General features: G+C 40.8%; 1 protein-coding gene across 1 annotated transcript in view; it reads right to left on the bottom strand.

Moving 5' to 3' along the window:
• Nucleotides 1-10,374: 10,374 nt before the first annotated feature.
• stab1 (stabilin 1) overlaps nucleotides 10,375-20,231 on the bottom strand; it is a gene marked incomplete at its 5' end in the record, with an annotated part of 60,531 nt that continues 50,674 nt past the window's right edge. Inside the window, 9 exons of the mRNA XM_079186637.1 lie at nucleotides 10,375-10,513; nucleotides 11,190-11,294; nucleotides 11,476-11,625; nucleotides 14,052-14,156; nucleotides 14,257-14,391; nucleotides 14,962-15,081; nucleotides 16,726-16,832; nucleotides 17,302-17,467; nucleotides 18,012-18,145. Of these exons, the coding sequence (XP_079042763.1) occupies nucleotides 10,445-10,513; nucleotides 11,190-11,294; nucleotides 11,476-11,625; nucleotides 14,052-14,156; nucleotides 14,257-14,391; nucleotides 14,962-15,081; nucleotides 16,726-16,832; nucleotides 17,302-17,467; nucleotides 18,012-18,145 (1,091 nt within the window). The 3' untranslated portion in view covers nucleotides 10,375-10,444. The remainder of the gene's footprint in view (nucleotides 10,514-11,189; nucleotides 11,295-11,475; nucleotides 11,626-14,051; nucleotides 14,157-14,256; nucleotides 14,392-14,961; nucleotides 15,082-16,725; nucleotides 16,833-17,301; nucleotides 17,468-18,011; nucleotides 18,146-20,231) is intronic.

Below are 20,231 nucleotides of genomic sequence, written 5' to 3'. Positions count from 1 at the left end.
TATGAATCACTTTCCCTCCATGAAGGAAGAGAAGAAAGACCATCTTCATACCGTGAGTTATATTTACTCCCTCCCAGTCTTTCACATGCAGTGTAGTTGTTGTTATTGTTATGGAGGTTATTTGTATTAAATATAGTACACTTTTTGTATGTTGTGCTACATGGATGTTGAATTACCCTTATTTTTGCTTTTGATGCCGGTAATGGTGGAAATAGACTTTAACTTTGATTTAAGTGTATTTACTCAAGTTACTTTGTTTATGTAAGATTTTGAGGTAGTTGTACTTTACTTGAGTATTTCCATTTTCTTCTACTTCTACTACAGTTAAAGAGAAATGTTGTACTTGACACTCAACATTTATTCGACAGCTTTAGGTAATAGTTTCTACGCAGATTAAAATTAATAATACAAAATGGGTTAACATGAGACTTTAGTTACTTTGCAGATTCAGACCAACAAATAAATATTAAATTATATATTTTGAGAATAAATAAATAGCCCACCCTTTTACCTCAAATAATATTAAAAAAAAGTATTTAATTTATTCCAATAGATCCCCCTAAATGCAACACACTGTACCTTTTTTAAAGAATGAATTACAAATCTTTACACTACATTTAAATCTGTGTTTAGATATTACATTAGTTTTAGCTCAAATATCAGTTAATGCCATCCCACATTGTGTAAATCATCTTTAAACTGAGCGTAAATCTGTAGTCTACTACTAGTTGTGCTGTGGTTTACTGGCTACTATTAGGCAGTTCATCTGAAGCTAGCCAGCTACTATAATTAGCTAATTTATCTTTGCAAATTGGTTAAAAACTGTCTCTATCTAACTAGCTTTGCAAACGAGAATCTTGTAAAAAGGGTCTTAAATATGCACATAATGGCTACATACAGTACACAATGTTGTGCTAACAGACTAAAGCAAGAAGTGCTGACATTTGACAAGAAGTGCCTAAATTCACCACTAATTTATTCAAGATCTCCTAAAAAACAATCTGTAATGCCTCCTACTTTTTTTATTACAGTTGTTCACCATTTCCTCTCATACGTCTACAGTCATCATCAAATGAAATAAGGTAGTTTATAAAATGTTTATCAATCAACCTGTACCTCCCAGTTCACTCAGGACCTTTGGTCCATAATGTTTCTTTGCTTCTGTTAATCAAAATAGGATTATTTCAGTGCCTCATTGCGTAAAGTTATTAAAGATATTATACGTCCGTCCACATTTTATAATGGCCGTAATGCTCTTTTCACTTACAACTCATGATAGCATGCATGTAGTTTTAAGATTAAATTAAAAAATAATAATTATGGGTAAATTAGTTCATTTATTTATTTAGATGAAATATCACTTAGTGGTAATAAAATATAATATTTAATTCAACTGTGTAAAAAAAAGCATGATATAAAATAATAATAATATTCTAAATAATTAAAATAAATACATTTATAAAAATAAATCCTGCTGATGTAAACATGTGTTACCAAGTTGAGGGCTGCAGGATCAACAAACCACTCGGCCCGTTCTGTGGGTGTAGTTTATTGACGCTGCAGCTGAGGCGTAAACTATCAGAGCTCTGAGCTCATCTGTCGGCTGTGGGAGGCAGAGCAGGTGGAGAACCAGATATCAAAGACAAAGAGGAAATAAGTGACATTTCAGTGTGTGTGTGTGTGGGTGTGGGTGTGGGTGGGTGTGGGGGGGGGGGGGGACACACACGTTGATGAAGCAAGATGCTCAGCTGGCTGGTTTTTGACCTTTTTGACTCACAGCTGTTAACAGTTGATTCTAATGAGAGTCACAGTACGAGAATGTCAAAATATCAATTAGAAACTTCTTCTTTGATGTAACTCTGTATGTGTAGTCTCTTCTCTCTCTCTTCCAACTGATTTTTCCACAACGTTATACAAACAAAATCCTTTTTTGCTGCCTAAATTGGGTTTCAGGTTGAGTTTATTTTCAAATGTAAACTATTGAGAATGTATTTTTCTCTCTGAGACTGAGCCAATTGTCCGCTCCAATCTGTATTGTGTAGATTAGTAGGGTTGCCCCTCCATTAGCTTGGCATGGATGAAATTAATGAAAAATATGTGTTGGATCAAGTTCAGGCAGGCGGCAACCTCCGGTTCTGAAAGTTTAAGCCGATGCAGAAGTGCCTTAAACCTGCATTCTCTCTACTGACCATCAGGGGGCGACTCCTCTGGTTGTATAGAAGTCTATGAGAAAATGACTCTACTTCTCTCTTGATTTATTACGTCAGTAAACATTGTAAACATGAGTTTATGGTCTCAATCTCTAGTTTCAAGTCTTCTTCAATACAGCATGATGTTCATTTAGTAAATGATGGTCCATTTAGAGCAGTGGTCCCCAAACTACGGCCCACGGGCCGGATGCGGCCCGCCTCCACATTTGGTCCGGCCCCCTGAACAATACCAGAGACGCATTATGATTTTCAGTCTGCACAATTAATCGAATTTTAATCAGCCAACCACCAGGGGGCGAACGAGATGAGAGCTGTCATGCGCGCACCCTGTAGAAGTAGAAGAGTAGAAGAAGTAGAAGAGACGGGAGCTTGTATCGCGCACGGCGGCCCCCCCCCCCCCCCCCCATGATCGGGCCCTAGGTCAAACGATATGTTCAGTGATGTGGCCCTCACAGGAAAAAGTTTGGGGACCCCTGATTTAGAGTCACACAGACCATAAAGCAGGGTATGATTTAGGGTGGGGCTACACGGTGATTCACAGATCGCTACCCGAGCCGTTTATGGCGTCTTCTTCCACAGTCCAAATATGGTCAGCTCCGTTCACTCTTTGCAAAAAACAAAATGGCGGTTGCTGTAATCCAAGTTGGCGACGGCCAAATGCCAAGTTCGGGGATCCGGAGACATTTTCTTTTTCTACTAGTCCTGTATCGTTGTCCCCACCACTCGTAGTTGCCATCTTTCTTACTCCTCTTCGTACTCCACTAGTAGAAACTGACCCGTGGTGGCGCTTGCATCACATCAGCAGCGTCTGTATTTTTGACTGTATTGAATATCCTACTGTTGGAAAATTCTTGGTCCATCAAGTCCACCAGCACACGAGCTTTGGCAAAGTTTGGACATTTGGAATCAGCCCCTAGCACTGGTGTTTAACCAGGACTGAAATGGCATAAATTCAACCCAAACCCTCAACATCTGGCTCTGCTCACTGCTTTATACAAACCAGCAGTAATAATGTACCTGCAGTGAGACTAAAGGTGTGACAGTGAGCTGTTTATCGACATGTTTGAGTCACGTTTGTTTGAGTCATGTTTGTGTGAATCATGTTTGACTCAAAACAGGTCACACTGGTGTTTTCTGTGACTCCAGCCCTCAGGAATGTTTGCTCGGTTAAGATACAGACCAGCTGTAGTCTCAATGCAGGCAATACAACTGTGGGCTTGTGTTTTGTTTCTCAGAACATTCTGGAAAACCGCACAAGGGGCACCAAGTCAGATTCAAGTTGTACAGTTCTGAATATCAAATAATGATCTTCAAGTATATTCAATTCCCCAGAAATGGCTGTATGTGTCCAGATTACAGATGCACCGATTGCAGTCGACGATTACGATTTAAGTGTTACCTGCTGATTTGCTATAGATTTAGAATTATAATTCATTGTCCCAGAACAACTTGAACAATAATTTCAACCGCCCAGACATCAGTGCAAACCGTCAGAAATTCTAAACGTTATTATATTACTTTGCTTTTACCTTATTGTGCTCTAAAGTGGTTATTTATTTGCATAAAAAGTCAAATGATTAGGAAATAAGTGATTGTATTTTTATTTAAATACTTGCTTTGATTAAAGAAATATGTAGGCATTAGTAGTTTTAATGATGTATTATAAGCAGCTTAGATCATATATTATATATCTATGTTATGCTGCTGTTATCACATTTGAACACATGATAAAGTTATAATTTACCTTCGCTCAATGCACATTTTTTCTGATTGGAGCATAATGTAACTCAATGCAACCTCCGTCAATGTTCGCTGTTTAGCTCTGTTTTCAGAAGAGCGTCTGATCCACGGCTTATTTTGGGCTTTCTGTGCTGCTGTGTGCCGACGTAACACCATCATGCAGCGGCAACACCTGTGTAAATCTGACAAAAATGGAAATCTGCAAACGGTAGCCTGGTCACCGGTCACGGTCAATCAGCTGACTATCGTCCGGTTTCGATTGGCAGCCAATCGATCGGTGCTTGATTGACAAACGGAATGCATGACCTCCAGATTTATCTTCAGGCTGTGCTTGGTGTCAGCGTTGGTTAATGCAAGTTCTTCCATTGGTCGTGTCTTGTCTGGTGATTTGTATTTCAGTTCAATAAATTAGCTGTAGAAGGCTTCATCAGGTCCAGTCAAAGAGTGCGCGAGGTCAGGGCAGCTCTGGCTAGTCGCTGTCGATCAATTATGTGCGAACCAATGCAGAGGCCTGATCAGGGATGAGTCGTTGCTCACAGAGCTGACAGTTATTCTGGATCCTGGACTTTCTGCATGATTAGTGTGTTCATGCCTGTTTTGGAGGAACAGTGTCCCTGTAGCTTTGATCTTTGATCGTTGGTATTGATCTGTAGGCCGTGAAGTTCATGTTGATCCCAGAAGAGCAGCAGACTTTTGGTGTTTGTCACCTGTGCAGAGTTAAAGAACAGAGTCATTGGTCAACTCGACACATGGAGCTGAAAGCCCCTTACCTCTCTCTACCAGCAGTTTTTGCAGGTTATTGACCTTTTCCTGCTAAAGGAAGATATCCAGGAATCTATGAACCTTTTTAAGTAACTCAGGACAGGATGAACCGATCCAACTTTTTCAGTCCTGATGCCGATTGGGCTTTGGGTATCGGCCGATACCAAGTGCCAATACGACACCAATCAATAAGCCGTATTCCTCACTGTTTGGAAGTGACTGGGATCATTCTTTTATGTTTAAGGTAACTTCAGGCTTAACTTAAACATTGCTTTCTTAACTTTGTAAAACAAAATGTAACAAATAAGTACAAAGATACATATTCACTGAAGCAAGGAACTGAGATCTTAAATTTAAGTTCCTGTGTTGTAGCTCATGTTCGGGGCAGTTGTCTGTACTGACTGCTCAGCATTCATTTAGACATTATACAACTTTGGGTTTCGTTAGTATCAATAATGAACTATTTATCTAATTATCTGACTTCTGGACTAAGACCTAAATATAGAGGCTGTGTGATCTTGAGATCGATAGAGAGACGAAGTCACGTCCCTTCCTGTGTCCCCTGAGGGACCTTATTTCGGAAACAATATGTGGAGTACTGAATAGCGAAAGACGAATATTTTTTTTCCTGCTGTTTGAATTGTGCCATGAATTACACGCATGATGTTTGTCAATTTAAAAGATAACTTTGCACGTCAAGAAAGCTGCGTTTTGTCATAAATTTGTCGTATCAATTAGTTTTGTGTGAAACAGATCAGTAAACTACATCTTTCGTTTTGCACAATCTACGTCACCAACATGGCAGTTACCTTGGATTGCTAGCTAGCGAGCTAACTTAGCTCATCCACAATTGTAATGTTATCTTACCTAAAGTGTTTCATCGAGCTGCTATTTTCATCAGCCAGGAAACGAAAGAACGAGCCAGACCTGTTGTTGGTGTGAGAACATCGTGGTACGAAACACTCAGGCGTCGTAGCTTCACAGAGAGACGTCACTTGCGCAACTTTTGGGTTTGTAGTCTTTCTAATGCCATATTTTAATATCTTACTTGAAAACACTCATCAGTTTGTCACTATCACTAATGACATGCCTCCCACCCATTAATTTCCCTAGATGTATCAACAGATAATTTCTCCAGTGAAACACTGAACAAGAACATTACAAAGCTGTAGCTTCTAAAACCTTTATTACTCCAATTTGTCTTCAGATGCACAATGGAGACAAAACAGCACATTAGTTCATTAACGGAGAGAAAATGAAGGTGAAACGCACTTTTTATACATGAGGAAACAACACATATTTACAGCTACGCCTCTCAGATGTTTGAGATAAATGTAGTGAATCAATAAAAACTCCACAATTCTCCAAACAGACAATCCCCCGCGTGTTTTATATTCATTTCTGCTTTAGAACGCAACTGCCTTGAAAAAGGTTAATTTGTCTCTTTTGTCTTGAGACTCGCGAGGAAGCTAACTCTGCATTACTCTCTCGTCTTAATATTGATTCTAGCAGCACACAGTGCTTGTTTGCTGTCTGTGTTTGACCAATCAGCGAGGTTCAACCCTGCAGACTCTGCCCTGATAGTCCCTGAACCATCAGGAAGAACTAATCCACATAGGGACTTTTTTTTTTTTCATCAACAGGAACTATGGCAGAGGAACTCAATTTAATCCCTGGTTCCTCTGATCAAAAGCAAGGTGAAGTTCCTCAAAAGGGTTTTTGGTCCTCTGCCTAATGAGGTATTAGTTCCTACTCAAAGTTCCTGCCACTATTTGGTCAAAAAGGGTCTTGCCGTATGTTCACACTAGTGAAATATGTGATAGAGTTGATTTTCAGTGGAGTAAGCGGAATGCATCCCGTAGAAAGTGAATAGAAGTGGAACGAAACATTCCCATTCAAGTCAACGTAGCAGGGCGGTCAGAGAGGTGGCGTTACTCTGTGTACCGTTGCCATTGTGCCTGTTGTAGCGGGTTATCTTCTGTATGAACTAAACTGACTTACTGCAAGTCAGGGACTCACTGAGGTGAGGTTTTTGTGAATGAGTCAAATTTAACAACTTCATCTACACACTCTTGTCGCAGCAAAGGAAAGCACATTGCTGTTGTCAGATGAGTGTCTACTCATTTTTTGTAACCAGTGTAGCATTAAAGCATGGTGGAATTGGCAAGCTAGCTCGCTGCCAGATGGCTAGTTAGCTAGCATGTGTAAGTCCACCACGCTTTAATGCTACACTGGTTACAAAATGAACCGAACAGCGTGGTGGTGGGTCCAACGTTCCCTCCGCCTCACTCCTCGTCGCTCCGGAGAAGAACGAGCTAAGTTTAACCTTTCTCATCTTCTTCCTGTCACACTGCTGGGAACCTCTGTGGAGTGTGGGTACATGAAGGTTATTCCGATGTTCGTTGATGAGTTGCGTCTCCAGTGTTTGAATCCTTATTTGTAAAAGATCAAGATCTCACTTGCAGACTCTTGATTGACATCCCTTGCAGAATAGACGCACAGTTGTCAACTCCACTCTACTCAACTACAGTAATTAAAGAAAAGTAGACCGCTTCCTCGCTCTCAACACCAGAACTCAAATGAGCCACCAGGACTACAAGAAACACCAGGCATGGACTAAAGGTCATACACTGCATAGTGTCACTGGGAGCAAATAGCTGCCCAATCGGAGAGTAATCGCTTTCTTAATCGGCAGGTTTCACCCCGTTCACACACTGAGACTCAAACACCTGACAGGATGTCATCCATTTTGAACTGAACCACCCTCCACTACTACTCAAATGCTCCAACGTCACCCATCAGCAGGGGTTGAAAAGAGGTTCACCGTTATGCAGATGTTCTCTGTCAGGCGGAAACGACATCGTGGTGACGGAGCAGCTCGCAAAACTGAACCACAGAGTTTTTTTTCTACATATTATTTGAATATCTTTAACGTAGTTGAGTGAAGTAGAAAAGTCAATGGCTTCACAACTGCACCTTTTAGCGAGCTACCAAGACTTGAATAAGAAAAAAACCCGACTTTGTTGTGCGGCAACGTTCAGAAAATATCTGCACAAAGAGACCGACTCTTTTGTAATTGTGAAAAAAAGGAGCTCTTCGGTTTCCCCTCCACAGAAACCAGCTGCCACTTTCAGCTCTTTGAACTTCGGCGTTGGCTCGGCCAAAACATCCGAGCTGATCAGGAGGTTTCATCAAACAGGATGTCGTACCGGTTTTTAAATGAGGTCTGCAGTGGCGGCTTTTAAGCCAGCCAGCCTGCAGCAAACGGAGGTCAGGGTCTCCGATCTTCACCCCCCCAGCCCCCCCCCCCCCCCCCCCCTTTCTTCCCCCTCAGCGTCGCTTCTCAGTCAAACCCGTTTCCAAGCTGCTCTGCTCTGCAGGCAGCGCTGCCGCTCAGCTCTTTGTGTGTTGGGGGGAAGGGAGCTCAGCAGGCGAAGGAACAGTTGGAACAGTAACCTCCACCAGTGCTCGCTCTCCATTTTGGAAAACTCGTCACAGAAAGACTAATCTCAATATGGCTTCAGTGTGTAATCCCACTGCTTTCTGCTGAACTGTCCAACCAATAAACGGTCTGACAGCCTGGTGGACAGCAGAGGGAGGAGGTCAGGCTTGTTTTTGTGCGCCTTGAATGTCGGCAGCAGAGAAGGAAAGCTATTTTAAAGTGAAGGTCTGCAGAGAGTGGAAGCGTTTGGGGTTTTTCGGCGTGAGCCAGCGGTAAACGCAGCAGAATAACCACAATCTCTCTTTCTGCCCGGAGATACGAAACAGAGGAGGAAGGAGAAGAAACAAACTGGCCCCTTCCCTCAAAAACAACATGGCTGCTTTCACACAGAAAACCTGTGAGTGATGAAAAAAAAAATATAAAAATAAATCTGCTGGCTGTGTTAACAAAACACATTTGTTCTGTTTCGACAGCCATGATGAAAAACACAAGTGTGAAAAAAACAGATGTGAAGGCCAACGAAACATCAAATACAACCAGAGTGAAGACCGAAGCACAAAAAATCTCTTTTGGCAGCAAAGAAATGAAGAAGCAGCCAACAAAAATGACTTCATGTTTTTGTTTTATTGACACATTAGCGTGATCAGATGGAGATTAGTCTTTGGCTTTAACAGCTGTTGAAGATGTTGCATTAAGAAAAACAACCCTGAAAACATCTTTTGATTACTTTTACAAACAATCTTTTTCTGACGCTAGCAGCGTGTTGTTGGCTCCATCTCTTTGGTCCAGACTGAAATATCTCAACAACTATTTGATGGATTGATGTGATTTTTGTAGGCATTTGTCTGAGGAGGAGGCCTGATGACTTGAGGTTTTTAGTGAAGGGTTTGAGAAACTGTTGGAAGAATTACCATGAAATGTGGTAAAGATTTCTATTTTTCTGCTCAGGAACACGTAGCGCCACCATGAGCTCAAACGTTAATCGTTTATTACTTTGATTTAAGACTAAATACCCAAACTTTAATGCTAACTACAATGCCTGTGTGTTTGTGTTCAGCTCTGCCTCTCAGCAGACTAACAGATTTCTCTCCAGTCTGTCCCTTTTTCCCCCTTCGTCTCTGTATGTTTATGAAACAGATTGCCCCGAGATAAGTTTAAATCTTGTCGATAAACAATTTTTAAGTCGCTTGGGCGAATGCGTCCTTCCTAGCACGAGGTCAATGCGTCGCTCCCTCCCACGGGGACGTGAAGATACTTTACTGTGACATTTTTATGCACATTTTTTTTTAATGGCATACAATGATGTTTTTTATGACATAAGCAATAGCTCAGGACAGGCGGTGGTATGTTGTATAATGGTCATAATAAATAATGGTCATAATAATAAATAGGCCAACCTGGGCTGGCTATCTGCATGTCGAGGTGGTTGTCATGGAGCATCAGTTGATATTTAATTTTTCCTCCCAGGCTCGCGTTGTATTGATTCATGGCCATGATCTCACTTTTTGATTTGAGCTACTCATTTTATAAGAACAAATATATTTGAATGGCTTTGTTTTGACTTTTTTAAAAACTCTTTTGACATATACTATGCCGTAAACAAATATACTAAAATACTATACTATGATTTTTTTTTTGTGATATTTTTATTGTATGGCATACCATGACTACTTATGTCTTTTGTTTTGGCTCTTTGTGACATCGTATATTACGACTTTCAATGACTTTTTTTCATGGCATACTTAACTTTATCATGACTTCTTGATACTATGACTATGACATAAAGTAATTCCAAGACTTTTCTATGACTTTCTTTACTACTTGTTGTGACATAGTATACAATCACCTTATTACGACAGACTGTACTATGACTTCTGTTTTATGACTTTTTTACTTTACCACTAATATCTGAATACTTTTTATGGCAAACTATACTAAGCTTATAATAACTTTTCATGACATACTAGAATATTCATTTTTATTTTATTTTTATTATTTCTATTCTCTTTTTTTCTGTTAAGTACTGAGCAGGAAGTGTTCAGTTGGTTTATCAAAGATGTAAAACTAGGAGCTAAAAGAGGCTAAAACACATCACTGAACTGCAGAGTTGGTGACACACTTTCACATTGATAGAAACATTTGATCCATTGCTGATTTAAAAAAAGAAATAGAGCATCTGGGTTAAGTTAATTGACTTTTATTTCTTATTTGATATACAGATGATCTGAGAAAAAGCTGACACTGACAGGTTATTGTGGTATGTAAACAGCCGGCTCCAGTTCTACTGGCTCTACTGGTCCAGGTCCAGAATCTTTGGAGGTTCTTCAGGTTCTGCTGGCTCCAAGCCCTGACCGGCCTCCTGTAAGGAAGGAGCGAAAACTATCAGAACCAAAAAACGTATGTGGAGAGAGCTGGTCATCAAGTGAATATTTATGGACATTCCCAGATTCACCCAAGGATTCAAGGATCGTCAATCAAAGTGGAGGCCAGAAGTTTAAAAGTTGGTCTGACTTTTGACCTTTTATAGTTTCATAGAGAGGTTATGACCTCTCGGGATGCTGAAATCAGAAAGCCAAAGGATGGCAAACAACTCAAGAACTCAAGTCTGTCTTGAAACAACAGTCAGGAGCCCATATGACCACCGGACAGGTTGTTCCTGCTCATACTGGAGATCCCTTCCTGATGCTCTGGAAATACAAGTGTTGAGTGATGAAATCCTCACTCTTTGTTTTGTGTTAAAATGAAGCAACTGTGAAGGCACTATGGTGACGGATACGAGTACACATTTTATAAATACAAGTACACATTTTCTTTAGGTTACTTTGAAATATAAAAGCTGTATTCACACTGTTTACCTTGTGATTGTTGTGAAAAGGATAAAATAGTTGCTGCCTTGATTACTTTGCAGATTTGTAAAATCCTGTCTCGTAGTCTTATAAACCGCCGTGCCGAGTCTCTGTTATACAAACTGGACTTTAGACCCTCAGGGGTTTAGTTTAAGAACCAGCGAGCAGCTCTCTGATTGGTCGACTCACCCCAAACGGCTCGCTGAAGGCTCTGGAGCCGCTGTACAGAGGGTTGGGGATGGAGACCAGCGTGGGCTTCGTCCTGCCGCCCGGCACACCGTCCTCATCCTCGTTCTGTCACAGAGGAAACAAATGAATCAGACATTTGTAGCGTAGCATCACTGAATGAAACATCACGCTGTGTTTCAGGCTCCGATGTGTGAACGGCCGTGAGATTCGTCTGTTACACAGTGTGTGTGTGTGTGTGTGTGTGTGTGTGTGTGTGTGTGTGTGTGTGTGTGTGTGTGTGTCTCACCCTAAAGTAGTGGAAGCGGAAGGCGTCCGTCTTGTGTTTGAAGACGTAGTAGCCGAGTGCAGCCAACACACACGCCAGCAATAACGACACCAAGATGGCCGACACTGTGCCGCTTGAGTGGGCGTGGCCTCGGGAAGCATGATGGGAGATCTGGAGATGACACACACAATAATTACTGTGCTGTTCTTATACATGTAGTTACTTTTAAACCAATTAAAATGAATAATTAATGTTCACAATCCAATGGGTAGAGAAAGGGAACTAATCCTCCTGATGACTGACTCTGGCAGACATTTTGTTTTGTTTTTCTCACAGGAAGAAGAACCCGTTTACAGGATGTGGAGGAAGGCAAGATGGCCGCCAACATTTCTCATGTAAAATGACATCCTCAAAGCCTGAATGTTTCCAGGTCAGTAGTTGAAGTTCTGGTTGAGTTTTTGTGATGGTTTAGATCAGAGGTTCACAGGAAAAGTGACTCTGACCTTTTTAAGACGATATTATGAAAAACTATGACCTTTTTGACATATTCTGACTTTTTAATTAATTTTTTTATTAAATTATTAACTTTTTTCATGACGTTTTTCGACAGAATACTATGAATACTATACTATGAATTCTTCAGGAGATCTTTGGAGATACTATACTATACACAGAGTGTTGCGTTTCCCAAGAAAAATGGACCAGTTCCTGTTTCTTCAGAGGTAAATGAGAAGCCAATGTGCTTAATTTATGTTCACAGGACCTTTTAAAAAGGAAAATAATATTCAGCGCCACTATCGGACCCATCATGGTGAAAAGATACAAGAATTTGCAAAGACAACTGAGAACAGAGAAGTTAATTAATTGTTGGCAGGTTAGACAAAAACAGCATTTAGTTTTTAGTCGTAGCCGAGAGATCAGCGAGACTCCTCAAGCTGTTCATCTGTTTAGTAAATTAATTGTTATTTAACTGGGAATGTTTTCAGAATGTACTTAATTGGAGATGTTGTTATTTTTAGGTCAACATGCAATGGTTTAGCTCACTTGAGGGCTGTACGAGGCCCATTAACTAAAACCAGTTTGACGCTCCTGTAAAACGTCCACAAGTCACCATGTGGAGCGGGTGAGGACATGAAGTCATTTGGGGGAATAGAATAAATATTTAGCTAAAGGCTTTAGAGTAATCTGTTGTGATCCGGTCTCCATCATCTTCTCGTGTCCCACATCATGAATATTGATTGGGTCGTGATGTTATCTCAAACTCAACTGATTGAATCTTCATTTCCTGAAAACTGGGCCAAAGAAACTAAACGGAGCCATCTGCTCCGCGCCCACAGCTGTAGCTGTTGCCTAGCAACAACAGACAGAGCATTTTTATTTAGGAAGCGCTTGCAGAACGGAGATGGGAACGCCTGTCACGGCGCCTCCTAGTGGCTACACTCAGAACTGCAGCAGTTCGCAAAGTAGCAAACGTTTCATCTCGTCGAGAGACGGTTTGGGGCGTTAAAAAATAAGTTGGCGAAGGTTTTTATTGCTCGAACAGTAACGAGCGTAGCCGTCGTCAACTCCAGCAATCTTCAAGGTCGCTTCATCTGGTTCACTTCAGTGTTTAAGTACTCTATGCTTGTGTGTGTGTGTGTGTGTGTGTGTGTGTGTGTGTGTGTGTGTGTGTGTGTGTGGTTGGAAGAGCTCAGCCCCGACACAGATCAGAGGAGATGTTCTCTGCAGTGTGATAATAAATTACACCAAAACGTTAAAAAGTACAGATAGAAACACAGATATGGTACCCATCCCTACATGACACACTGAATAAATACGTCCATTAATCACACTGCTACATGTCAGTACAGCACAAGAACAGTAGGTGAACTTCCATCTGCGTGTTTTTACATTTTAAATGCATTTATCAATTAATAAAACAAAATATATATTTATTGAATTGATTTATTGATGAAAGTGTGCCAAAGGTAATCAAGACTGATTTTTGGGTTTCCCACTTTCTTAGAATTTTTACAAACTAATATTGGACATTTGTTTTGTTTTGTACTTTTTATTGTCTCTACTTTTTTGAAAGGTGGAAGCATTTACATTTAGACTGGACGTTTGTCTGTAATATTCCTCTGTTCATTATTCTGTTCCTGTTGTTGTTATTATTATATATTATTTTAACATGTATGCTAAGCTAACCTACCATGTATAAATAAAGGTTCAATTATTTCATGTTCAAATTTCTAATTAATTCATTTTATTGCCTGTATGTTCACAGGTTTCAACACGCATTAGATATCTGTACATGAGAGGATAGTGTGTCAGTTGATTGGACATTCTGAGCCTCAGTTATTAAAAATAGATATTTTTGATGAACTGTGTCTCACTTGTGTTTTTGTTACCTTTTGTGATTTTACGTTTTGGCACTACAGTTCCCATAATGCTTTAGGCAATGTCAACAGGAAGTGTGTCGTCATTATCTGTGAGCTTTATATTTTAATGGATCTGCACCATTAAACACGTCTATGCTGCATAATGACAGATGGCTTAATGAGCGGTAGAAGTTACACCAATAGTGAGCCGCTCTGGGTTAAACCATGTTCACTCACCGGTGCGGGGGGCGCCGTCAGCGGGCCCTCGATGACATGGATGATCCCGTTTACAGCAGGAATGTCCCACTCCAGCAGCATCCGCCGGTTCACCAGCTTAAAGCTCTGATCATTAAAAAGAAATAACCAAAACACAAAATCTATGAACTTTACTTTTATTTCTGTTTGGATTCATGAACCTAAGAGGTGTGTGTGTGTGTCTGACCTCGTTTTTGCCGTGGGTAACAGTCAGGTTGAATCCAAGCCTGGATATGATGACTTCCTGGTGTTTCAGATCCTTAAATGGTCGAATGCTGTGATTGGTTGAGATGTGATACTCAAGATCTCTACCAGACAGAGTCTGAGTGACACACACACACACACACACACACACACACACACACACACACACACACACACACACACACACACACACACACACACACACACACACACACACACACACACACACACACACACACACACACACACACGCAGTAGAAACCGATTAGATTTCAGTCACAGCTCCGTCAGTTGGAACCTGCTGGTATTCTGATTGAATTAATTTAGTTCTAAAGGTTTAAAATACAGGTTAATACATGTGTTGGTGTGGATCTGTCCATTTCTTAAAAAAAGACTTGATCAATAAAACTCTGCGGTCCATGTGCTTTGTTTTTAGAATAAATGTAAAATTTGAAAATATAAACAAATTACAAACATTACAATACTACTGTACTCTACAGGCTCCACAGCTTCATCTAAACATTCTAAATATGAACCAAAAAGAAATGCTGTTTGAGGTCGTAACTGCATTCTGGGAATAGACTGAATTATCATTAGAAAATCAGTTAACTTGAGATCATGCAAAGAAAAAGTGTTGGTGTTGGTAATATATTTAGTAAATAATAAGTAATAATTGAAGGTACATCACCTGGTTTGGACCGAAGCCGGCGTTATGAGGAACAAACAGCGTGACCTCAGACTTCCTGTGAGACATAAATTCAACGAGCTGTTTGCCCTCTGAGGACCGGCCGCTATAGTCCAACAACAACTACGGAGAGAGAGAGCGGACAAATTAAGTTATTTAGATTTACAATTGATTTATTGTCCAGGCTTAAAATCAAACCAATCACTGTGTGATGCATGCTTATATGTTCTAAAACCCTTAAACTGGAATACCGCACAAAAACATAAAATTAACTTTAGTTTAATTTAGGTGATTATGTGATTCAGCTCCACAGAACACTACTGGACCAGACGTAGACCACAGAGGGGTACGAGAGAGCTTGGACCTGGTCCTGTCGGTTTTTGGGAATCCAGATGTTGATCCAAGGCCCGCCTAGTTTTAGGTAAATAGCGGCTGAAGAAAGTCTCTAATTTTACTCCAGCACTGTGAGTCTATCACGCTGTACATTATATCGTAAAACTGGTCGGATAGTTGCTGAAACGGATCCTCAGGTTGGTCACAAGCAGCAGACGTACACAACCCGACACATCCTCTCGTCCAGTGTAGACAGGAAACGAAAAGACAAAACAACTGAGTCAGAGCACTTCCTCATTGCTGAAACATACGAGGTCAATACGTAGATAGAGTAACAGACGACAGGACTTTAAATTCAACTCCAGAAGAGGAATAAAGGAGCCAGTTTGATAACTACGTAACTACATGACCATCACAAGTTCTGTCTCAGTTTTGTGTTTTTGGAGCTCCACATTTGAATCTCTCAAAAGTCCGGCCTTGAACTGAATCCTCCTCCAGCTTCTTTTTTTTTTTGTGGAGATAGTTTGGTCAACACGGAGCTGAAAGCAGCTGCCTTTTCTTTTCATTAACTTGTTAACTGGAAGTCTTCCAAAGCTCAGTTCTCTTCAGGAGGTGACGTCTGTGTTATCTATAAGGTTTGATTAACAATGTGAGAGTCCTCATCCGATCTACCTCACACTGAGCGGGGACCCAAGGGAGTGCTTTGTCGAAGTTGGTGCAATTTGGACAAGTTTAAATAAACAAGCTCTGTGCAGCAGCGGGGTCGGGGTTTCGTTACAACCGAAGTCTTCACTTCCCCGGAGTCAACAAGTGATGAACGGTTCTCTAGAACAATCGATCGGCCCGCTCCAAACGGTTATGCATTCCGAAGAGCCACAATACCGGGAGTCGAGCAATCGGTAAGCGCCCCAAAACGGGCACGACTAGTTTTACTCGTCTTTGTAGAGAATATTTGTTGATGTCTGGAGCCAACGAATGACTGATGGCTCCAGATAAGCTTCTAATTTTTTATCTGAAGATAATTAATGATGTAATAATGAAATCAACTTCATTAAACTAAATCATTTACTTAAAAATAAGGTTGTTAAAGTCACCATGTCTACGACTTTAAAATCTCAGTCATTGACGCCCCACAATAGTGACACCTGTATGAATGGATGTTACTGATCAGCTGGCAGCTAATGCAAACAACACTGTGCTCTAGTTTATTACAGTTATCTTTATATTGTTATTATTTTAGTGTGTTTTATTTTCCATCTTATTTTCTTTAACTACGGCATTCTATCCATGTTTTTATGTGCATTCTATGTATTCATGAAATACAAACAAAGTTTATTATCATTATTATGTTATTATTACTGGTAGGAATGAAAATACTGATCCAAGTTATAAATAAACCAGAATGAACTTATTACAACCAACTGTCACTCTGACCTTGTAAAAGATGGAGAAGTTGCTGTACGTCGCGAGGACGCTGGTCAGGACGCCGTTACAGAAGTCTCCGTTTCCAATGTAACCGGCGGGACACACACATGAAACATCTGCACACACACACACACACACACATTTTCATTTATTTCTTAATATCAGCTATTGAATATTTTCTCCATCAACATGAACAATGATGGAAATAAGTCCATGACTTCATCCTTCTGTCCCTGACAAAACCTGATGTGTTTTATAAATATTGTCAATAAACTGAACTAAATATCGCCGTTATCTGAATGTTTTCAATCTTAAGATGTCCCCTAGAGCTCCGGGAACCTTTTCTGAGATATTAAAGAAAAACAGTTCATCAGTCAGTTTAAAGAATAGGTGACAGAATAAATGTATTACAGTAATTATAAGCTGCAGCTCTGGATTAAAAAGGCAATCCAGAAGGAGCTCTGTGATGCTCCAGCAGACTAAACAACAACAAATTAAAAGAACAAACGCTGCTCAGGAACTGAAATCTCCAGCGAGATAAACAACAGACTCTGTCTGAACACAGAGGCTGTGCTGCTTTAGTACCTTTGAGCCTGTAGCAGTAGGCGTCGTACTTGCTGCTCTGGTCCACAGGTTCTTTGTAGATAACCAGGCCCACGTGGTTGTCTCCACACCTGACCGAGGGGAAGCGGGTCGGGTATCCCACCATCCCCCCCTCCATCCAGCCGGCCACGCACAGATGCATCCCCAGCTGTCAGGACCGGAGATAAATGATTCATCGCATGTACCAGCATGCACTGCTGGAAGTAATAACTTTCAACTAACTAGAAGAGGTAATTATGTGTTGGATACATCTGTCTCGTGTTGTGGTGGTTCTATCAACAGGTGGAATCAGCGCCTCGTACCTCGAGCATAAGTCTGGCTTCATTGTTCCACATTTGAGGAAACATACTTTCTTTGCTTACTTTCTTAGCGTGAATGAGATCAGTACTCATGTACTTATGAGTTAATGGTTCAATAAACTGTTGTTCATCAGGGTAACAACTGTATTGAAAAAAAACTAAATCAGCTGAACATTGTAGTTTTTAGCAAACGTTACTCAAACAGGAGTTACTAAAGTAGTCACAGGTTTGTGCTGCTCTCACTCACACAGCTGTTTAGGAGAGAGTAGCTCTCTACGAAAAACAATGGTCTTCATCTGCTTCTTATAAATAGGCTGTATGTGTTTTTACATGAGCGAGGTGTATCGATCTGTCTGGTGTCTCTATGGAAACCCCTTCAGTAGGCGGGTTTACCTGCTGTGCGTCTCCCAGCTGTTTAAAGTTGGCCAGCGTGGCGCCCTCGGCCTGGCAGGCGGCGTCGGCCTGACTGAAGTTCATCTGGTACTTCCCGTCTGGAGAGCGCAGGTTGAACACTCCTGCTGTGTTGGCTGAACCACAATAACCGTGTTACCTTTACCTCAGACTACTGTCGTCCTGCACAGCTCAGTGCAACAATTTTATCTCTACAAAGAAATCTACTGAAATAAAAAATGGATTAAACCACAGCAAAAGACAATATTGATATCTGATTAGCTGTCAGCTTGTTTCCCTCTTTGTATTAAAAACGTAATGATCTTCGACCGCAAAACTGCCGTATCTATTAAATTCAGCATGACTACAAAACTGTGATCGATGAGCACCAGGTAAGAACCACCTCTGGGTTTTATCGAGCTAAGGGCCTGAAAGGTAGAATAAAAAGAGTCTGTTTGTAAACAACTTTCAAAATTCCTCTTCTTTGACTCAACGAGAGAGCGAGACAGAGGCGGAGAGAGAGAGATGAAGAGAGAGAGAGGAAGAAAGAGAGAGATGGAGAGGAAGAGAGAGAGAGAGAGAGAGAGAGGGAGATAGAGAGGAAGAGGATGAGAGAGAGGAAGAAAGAGAGAGAGGAAGAGAAAGAGAGATGGAGAGGAAGAGAGAGAGGAAGAGAGAGAGAGAGATGAGAGGAAGAAAGAAAGGAAGAGGAAGAGAGAGAGAGAGAAAGAGTGAATGAAGAGAGGGACTGTCGTTATTAAGAACAAAGCCATGAATCAGAAGAATAAAAGGTTATTTTCTGATTGTTTACGTTCTAAAGAATGAATAAACATCCACGTCTCCACACAAACGGATGGACGTTGACTTAGACATGCTTCATCCTGCTGAGGCTCGTCTGTGTCACTTGTCTGTGAGTCTCGGTAGGCCGAGGGGGAAGTAACAAAGCGCCGCCGTTTGACCTGGGAATGAGAAACGGGCAGCACTTCCTGCTTATTGGCTAGAGATTACACCCCCATGTCGGGTCCAAATGCTTTTCTCTGACATCCAGAAACGTCCAGAACAAGGAAAGAGAAAATACAGGCGGAGGGTAAAGCCTGTGCAGATACAGACACGTAGGTTGAGTGATAATTGAGAGGAATTATTCTTGTATTAGTCCATACATTGTTTTTTTAAGGAAATTGTTGCATATTATACCTTTAAAGAGATAGTTAGGATGTTTTGAAGTTGGGTTGTATTCCCTAAACTGTGGACAGGGGCCGCAGCTAAACGCATCTTAGCCCCCTTAAAGAAAGGTTTCATCTGTTAAAGTGTTATATTTAGAGTATGTTCTCCGCTTTACCTTGCCGCCAGACAGCCCTTTGAGACGGGAACTCAAGCCGTTATCTCGACTCTCTTCAAAGCCAAACTTGATCAATTTGACCTCGTAGAACTCTGGAGTTTCTCATCCAACGCTGCTTTGATCGATTCGTTTACTGTGTGACTTCAACGTTATTGTGTGACTTCAGCGTTTTAATGGTTAGTTCGGACTCACCAAAGTTACACAATAGGGTGTGTGTCTGTGTGTGATTTTGCTGCATGGCCAGAGGAATGTAAGGTAGGCCGTAAACGGGGGGGGGATGGGTCATAAAGCTCCAGTCTGTAGCTCAGTATTGTCTCTTCAGATCCTGCTTGTGAGTTTGTCCAGGCCGGTCATAAACTGTGGACTTGTCACTTAACTTCCATTAGTGACCTGGATTTAATTCATCCTCATCCGCTTTAACATAATAAACTGATTATTTCTGGGTGGACCTTTCTGTTAGGAAGGTAAAATACAGATGTACATTGATAATCTTCTGTGTTTGTACTCCAGTCATCTACTGAAGGCAGTACACCGACTATAGATACTAGAGATACTAGAGATACTATAGATACTACAGATACTATCGATACTATAGATAGTATAGATACTAGAGATACTATAGATACTAGAGATACTATAAATACTAGAGATACTAGAGATACTATAGATACTAGAGATACTAGAGATACTAGAGATACTATAGATACTAGAGATACTATCGATACTATAGATACTATAGATACTAGAGGTACTAGAGGTACTAGAGGTACTAGAGATACTATAGATACTAGAGGTACTAGAGATACTAGAGATACTAGAGATACTATAGATACTAGAGGTACTAGAGATACTAGAGATACTAGAGATACTATAGACTATAGATT

Source organism: Pholis gunnellus (assembly GCF_910591455.1).
Source record: "Pholis gunnellus genome assembly, chromosome: 3".
NCBI classification, from domain to species: Eukaryota; Metazoa; Chordata; class Actinopteri; order Perciformes; family Pholidae; genus Pholis; species Pholis gunnellus.
Note: the sequence above shows the minus strand (reverse complement) of the source record. Positions and strands in the feature narration are given on the sequence as shown.